The 7,462-nt window shown below is 40.8% G+C and overlaps 1 protein-coding gene across 2 annotated transcripts in view; it reads left to right on the forward strand.

Annotated features, from left to right (window-relative positions):
* The window catches only part of cblb (Cbl proto-oncogene B, E3 ubiquitin protein ligase), a 70,041-nt gene extending 68,198 nt beyond the window's left edge, over window positions 1-1,843 (forward strand). For both annotated transcript variants that reach the window (XM_084073725.1, XM_084073724.1), the window contains exon 19: window positions 597-1,843. In XM_084073725.1, the coding sequence (XP_083929851.1) occupies window positions 597-859 (263 nt within the window). In that variant the 3' untranslated portion in view covers window positions 860-1,843. The remainder of the gene's footprint in view (window positions 1-596) is intronic.
* Window positions 1,844-7,462: the final 5,619 nt, after the last annotated feature.

Raw genomic sequence — 7,462 nt, forward strand, 5'->3', positions numbered from 1 at the left:
CACAGCATGCTGTTAGTCCAGCAAACATCTTCACCCACATGTTTGTATGTGTTTGGCTGTGGGACTGTAGGTATTTGTGCCAGAGATCTTTTTCTAGATTTTTCCTAAACGTTTCAGAAATGGCGGATCTGCAAGCTAGTTTGTAGGGTGGCTATTTTTGAATAGCCAATGTATGAAATTATAGGGGTTAAAATTATTGTGACGCTATATTAAGTAATTTAACCCCCTGGGACCCCACTTTGAGAACCACTGCTTTAGTCCTCCTGCTTGGCTCGGCTCATGTAGTCGCACAAGTCAGTGATAAAAAAAAAGGAGTAAAAAAGAAAGGGAAAAAAAACTGCATTGCAGAGCCAAGTCTTTAGATCTCAGACTGTCTGCCAATGTGAGACTACCACCCACCTTGCTCTGAGATTTTACAACGCAGTTTTTTTTGCATTAAAGTTTCTGCAGTGAATTATTATTACATCTCAAAGGTGAAGCTCAGTAGGATGCTATCTTACTATATATATATATAATTTTGTTTTACAATTACTAATATATCCCCTGGCTTATGCATCTTCTGTGTGAATCTCACTCGATGCTTGTTGCCCTTGTAGCCATGGAGTGTTTGCAGGCACCCGCCCGGCCGCCCAAGCCACTGCCAAGGAAGATTCCTCCAGACGTCGGGCAGGGGAAACCCCACAGCATGATGGAGTCGGCGGCCAGCGTGAGTGTAGACGCCAAGATTGCCAAGCTGATGGGCGAGGGCTACTCCTTTGAGGACGTTAAGCGGGCACTGATGATTGCCCAGAACAAAGTGGAGGTGGCTCGCAACATCCTGCGAGAGTTTGCCCTGGTGGCTCCCAGACTCAACCTTTAGCCCCAGAGACGGCCAAGAGACTGCGCATCAAAGGACGCTGTGCCTCTGACGGATTTAGATAATGGAAAAAAAGGGCTTTTTTAACCTTCTAGGCCTTGGACTGAGTGGAGGAATGAGGAGAGAAATGCCATGGGGGGTCTTTCTTGCCCTCCCGTCGCTAATCAAGAGAAGACAATGCACAACAATGTTGCTCAAACTAAAAACCGAACCGCGGCGGAACAGAGAGACGAGGACGAAATGTACTGTCTGTGAATGATAAAAGTTGAAATCTGTGAAACTAAAAAAGGACTTGGCTTGTTGTTTACAGTGAGCTTTGCCAGTGCAGGCCTCTGGCTTTTCAAATGCTCCTGTTGCCAACAATTATGTCATGGGGACTAAGACCACCAAACTATATAAAAGGTCCCATCCCTGCTACTGCTGCTACAGTTCCTTTCACTCCCTACTAGAGACATGTGTTTGTAAAGCCTTTCAATAAATGCGACATCATTTGCAACTCAACAAAACGAATCTTAATACTCTCAATAACGATGCTCAGTAATGTGTACAGTTGGCGTGGTTCTATTTACTACCAGTGGGGGGAGCCAGACTCCTCCATATCTGTTTAAATAAATTCCTTCACTCATCCACCCTTCTATCTTCCTCCATCTGTCTTTCTTCCTATTTTATATTTGTCAGCTAATCGCAGCTCTTTCTCTCATCCATCCTCCTACAGAACAGCGTGTTACTCAAAACTCGTTTACAGAGTGTGACTGAGCAGTAGTTATTTTTTCTTCACAAAGCAGACCATGGGCTGGTGAGCTGAGAGCAGAGCAATAGTACCCGAGAGGTGGTCCATGGACTGGTGCCTTATTGATCCACTGGCCTCCTCTAGTGCAGGTGATAACCCACCCCAGAGAGAACACTGGTCCACTGTTCATGTCAGGGACCCCCAAATTGATATGTATTTGGCTGACAACCCCCCATCTGAAAATGTTTTGTGCCAGGAGCCCCCATAAGAGAAGAGTTATTGTTTTTCAAAAAATCGTAAATAGAAGATCTACAAGCTCACAACGTGCTTGTAGAATGGTTATTTTAGAAAATGTTTGAACATTTCTGGAAAATGTTTAGAATTATTTATTTATTTTTAATCTTCTGATTGGTTTTTAATTTATGAAGAATTGTGGGAATTATTTTTTCCTTAAGAGAAAACAAAAAAACTAAACAGGATAAATGGTTCATGTCCTATGTTTGTTAAACAATATTGTCTAGACCAGGTGACCATGAAACCAGCCCAGAGAATTGCTTTGAACCAGGAAATCTGTGTTAACACTTTGAAGCCAATAAGTGAAAGGCCAAATCCAATGAAGGCCGAGGAGTCATAGAATCAGTATAGAAGTACTGATTCTGAAGTATAGTTTCATTTAGCTTTTCTGTAGCTTGACCACAGGTTCAATCAGACGGGACCTGTTTTTGTTTTTCAGATTGACGTGCTTTCTTTAATCAAGGGAGAAAACAAGCCAATGAATGTATTTGTTCAACATGAGTGAGCTGTTTTGTTGTACACTTGAGTTTCACTGAAGCCAATTTGTTGATAGTGATGACTGAATTTATACAGTACGTGCCAAACAGGCGGGTAGTTAACCTGGTAATGCCTTTTTGTGTATATGTGTGTGCACATGTATGTCTGGAGGAGTAAGCGTTTAACCACTTAAACCCTATATAATTCATTGACCCCCAGGGGTCTATACTTGGTCCGCTCCTTTTTTCCCCTCCAAATTACTTCTCCGAAAATAGCCGGTCTACAAGTTCACAATGTGTCCCGTTGCGTCACGTTGCGACACGTTGTGAGCTTGTACAGTAGATGTGCTATTTTCGCCAAATGTTCACCCCCAAAATAGGGATGCTAGGGTTCATGTGGTTAAATAATGGGAATTCAACTGTGCTGTAGTTCAACAGCCAAATGTTGTCTTTCAGGCTTTAGGCCTGACATGACGTGCTCTTCAGTATTCACCGCACACACTGGCTCTTGTGAAGCACATGGGGAAAATATCATGTTTGCCATTCTTGACATGTTACAAAAAAATACGCCTCAGTCTCATTTGGAGTGGGAATCACTTGATGGCTCTGCAGTAATTATGCATTTAATTTTATGTTTTGTATTGGATATTTCACATTTGGGATAATCGTCTGCTGAGAAATACAATTAGATGGGCAGAGTGGAACCATGTGGGATTGTGTTGTGCTCTATAGTCAAACTTACGTGGCATACTGTGGAGTCAGTGCTGTGACTTAACACGCTGAGTCACTGTTAAAACGAGAGTGATTTTGAGTATGAATTATGCCTGATTTACAGTATATGCATAGTTGTGTGCGGGTGCTGCACAGAGCTGTTACGGGTCGTGAGTGTATAGATCGGCTATGTTTGGTGTGCAACGCCCGCGCGCAACTATACCTCAGGCCTTTGGCTCAGTCCAGGGACTGAAGTGATGCTGCATGATGGGGGACAGGGCAAGTCTACAGCCAAATGAAAGTGCTCTTATACAATCTAGGACCTAGAAGGGATTATGTGATACATACAGAGATAGAGAAATCTTCAAAGATCTAGTCCATGTACTAGATCAGTGGTTCTCAACCTGTGGGTCGGGACCCCCAGGGGGGTCCCCAGATGACAGTAAAGTGACAATGTAAGGACTTTTAAGACCTATTTTAATATAGAATAAATAAAAGAAAAAGACCATTACTGCATCAACATCAAAAGTAAGTGACAAATTGTCAAATGAAATGAAAGAAAGAGGGAAACTTTTGGAAAATAGTTGTGAGCTTGTAGATCTGCTATTTTCTCTATTTATCTGTTCAAATATGATTATTTTGGGGGTCACGGCCTGAAAAGTTTGAGAACCACTGTATTAGATAACGGGCAGGCAAAGCAACTGTGATGTGTTGTCCAGTCCAGTTCTGGGCTGCTTCGCCTGCGATGAGGCACGTGTCACGATATTGCCCTGACTTTTCACTCAGAACAAGATAAGGAAAGCTTTTTCTTTAACGCACCACCCCTCTTCACCCGTTCCCTTTTTTGTGCAGCTCTTTAAAGGGGAATACCACTTTATTTTCTGAACTCTCATGTTATTCTTATGGTCTCGGACACTCCACTCAAGATCCTAATCTGTTATTTAGTATACAGATTCAGGAAATGTTATTATGTATTGATCGAATCATCTATTGATGGTAAAACTTGTTAGGCCTCTGCAAATACATAAGAAATATATTAACAAAAGACAGACATTAAGAGTAAAGAGCATTCATAGCATCTAATCTCTTCGGGAGCATGAATCTGCTCCACTGACAATAGGAGACATGGCTTTCTGAACTCATACAAAGACTGTCTGTGATGTTACAGCCAAAAATATAATTAATATTGCAATCAGGTTAGAAACTGCCATGGATATCTCGTCTTTTCTCATTTATAATTATGAAAATGCTTTAGTTTGGAGATGTGCATTGTGCCTGAGAGACGAAACTTCCCCAGAGCATAGGAATAACATTTCTAAATGGTGGCATTCCCATTTAACTTGAAGCTTAACCACTTAAACCCTGCGTATATACTTTGTTGACCGGGTTCTCCCAGGGCTCTATCCTCTGCCTCCTCCTTCTTCCCTCTACACCAAATCTTCCCCGAAAATAACCCATCTTCAAGCTCACTGTGAGTCCCAATGCGACGCATTGAGAGCTTGTATATTGGCTATTTTCATAGAACGATCGCCCCAGAATAGGGACGCTAGGGTAATGTTGCACTGGGTGTTTTGTTTTGTTTGTTTGTTTGTTTGTTTGTTTAACTTGAACGCCTCTGAGCTCAGCATTGTCTGTTCCTTTAGGTCCCTTATTAAGGGGATAAGTGGCCTTAGGTTGCAAAGAGCAATTTTGTTTTCTAATTCCATTTTCTTATTAATGTGGTTCAGTGACAAATACTGTGTCAATAAATATGTAAAGCATAGAGTAATGTGCAATTAATTTATATATTATTAATGCCTTTTCCTTGATATGTTATTTTCATGGACAAGTAAATAAAAAAAAGTCTTGAGGGCTTTGTCCTTGTCTTTCTAAATGGTATGTGAGTGAGTGAGTGAGTGAGTGCCAAGAGCATGGGTGCTTACATCAAAGTTGTATAGTGCTTTGAGTGATATAATTTAGAAAACATCAAATTAATTTCCAAATATCTGATTTTACATTAAACTGGACTGTTAGTATGTGATTATTATGTAGTTATTAGTCTACTTCCCAGGGAGAGAAAAAAAGCCTGTTACCATTATAAGAATTGTATATGGATATAAGGCCTTGTCACATGAGGCCCCTCTGGCTACTGATGACCACTGATGACTCCATCTGTAGAATCATATTTCATAAGTCACACACACACAGACACACACCGATTTCCCTCCCACCCCATGGTTGATGCTCAAAGTAAGTAAAGGACACAAAATAGCCTACACTCATAAAAGAACACAGAGTGGAAATACAGAATGTATTCATAAAATAAAAGCTGCAAGTAGAGCTGCCATCAGTGCCTTTCTTAAGACAGGTCCCATCCTGTTAAACCTAGCAGAATATACTTCCATTATTATTTTAAATAATAAATCTAGCAGAAGCTGCCATGTCAGAATGGAAAGAACCTGAGGAGAGTGGCACCTGCTGTAATTGCTAACTTTTCTTTTTTCCATCGGCACTATTGCCAAAGTAATCGCTGAGGTTAACTCAATATCTAGTTGGTGTCATCATTTAAAATATTTTTTCCGCCACATGTGTAAAAAGGTTCCAATCAGATATTGCTGTCCAAGGTTACAGATAGGTGAGGATGCTATTTTCATAGTGTATCTAATATTAGGATTTAGGTACAGTCTGTGCAAATTTGCTGCAAATGGATTTGAGAAATCAGGCCTAATCTAAAAGCCTTCAGACTTCAGAAGGGGGACCATATAGTATATAGCCTAATCACCTTTAAAACACCAGGTGATAGACTGATGAATGATGAATGAATAAATAATGTATGTGAATTGTTAAGAAGTAATTGGTCTAGAGCGCTAGAACTCTAAAAATTAATGACATCACTTATCAAAACAATGGCTCTGAGCTAGTACAGCACATTTTGTTCAAATATTTTGTTCAATGGTTAGAAGAAAAATGCAAGCTAAACGCATTTCAGAGATTGGTTGAATGTGCAAATTACATTATGCGACTACATTATCACATAATCCTGGAGGGACTGTTTTATATAATTGTTTCCATAAAGATTCAAGGCAAGGCATAACACATTTCAAACAGAATGTAACTTCCCTGTGGCAGTGCAGAGGCACAAACAAGTCCAGTGACAGATCACTGCGGGACTAGGACTGACCCCTCTCTTACTTTCTCTTACACACACACACGCACACGCACGGACGCGCGCACACATCACACTCATAAGCAGGTTTATTTGTATAGCACATTTGATTTCACATACACCGGCATAAAGACCTTTACCTTGAGCATTTAAAGGCACAAGAAAGCATTTTTTAGAGAAAGATGCTGTTGTAAATGTAATACAACAGATGCATTGTTTTAAAGAGACATAGCAAAACTATAGGTTAAAGTGTAATTATGGTTTTACTTATTCTCACAGTATCAGCAACACACTCATATGAGTATGTACTGTATGTATGTATATGTTGGCAAAGGATGCAATGTAAGGCTCATTAGTCATGTTGCGCAAAAGCCTTACTGCTTGATTGAAAACAAAAACTAACAAGGTTCACATTATTTATGACTAATATTGAAGAAAGACTGTCTCCATCTGATAAATAGCATGACTTAGTCTGGTTTTCCTCACATTCGCACAGCACATCCGGTGTCATGTAAAGTCTCTAACATCTGGAGTCATACAGTACATTGTTTCCGATTGGATATAAAGAAAAAGAAAAGATCCCTATATATCATATAGAAGTATTATCCTTCTGATCAGCCACCATCATGTGGAGGGGTCCCATGCAGACCCCAGGGCTTTAGTAGTAAAAAAAAACAAAGCAAGGGGGAGTGGCAAGGCTGGAAGGGTAGAGCTGTGTGTGCATGCGTGTGTCACGTGCCTGTGTGCGTGCGTGTGTCGCGCTCGCGTGTGTGTGTGTGCATGTGCGTGTGTGTGTGAATTCTGTAAAGCGACCAGACAGTACTATGAGTCTAGTAACATGTCAATGTAAATTGGGATGAAGTCATGGAGTGAGACTTGCAATCTTGGCTTGGTAGATTGAGTAGAACCTACAGTACAGTATGTTAGCTACAGTGACCTTTTTATCAGAGGCATTTTATTGTTGCTTTGGGCTACTGTGTTGTCCGTTCTGCTCTATAAATGGTCTGAAATCTTTTATCTTCACCCTTGGTGAAAAGGATATTGGATGATTAAAAAATACCATGTGGGTGTTCCTGGTGGCTGAGCCAGCACTAACCACATGCTTCTTGTGAGTCATCAATCTCGCATGTCTCCCCGGCCCTCTCTCTCTCTCTCCCCCACCTCAGTTTTTTGATCCTATAAACCAGATTGACAGGTGCCTGATTGGCTGGTTTTGGTATTCCATACCTTGGCAGGACAACTACTCTGCG

This window comes from Gymnoscopelus microlampas, assembly GCF_963454915.1.
Source record: "Gymnoscopelus microlampas genome assembly, chromosome: 12".
NCBI classification, from domain to species: Eukaryota; Metazoa; Chordata; class Actinopteri; order Myctophiformes; family Myctophidae; genus Gymnoscopelus; species Gymnoscopelus microlampas.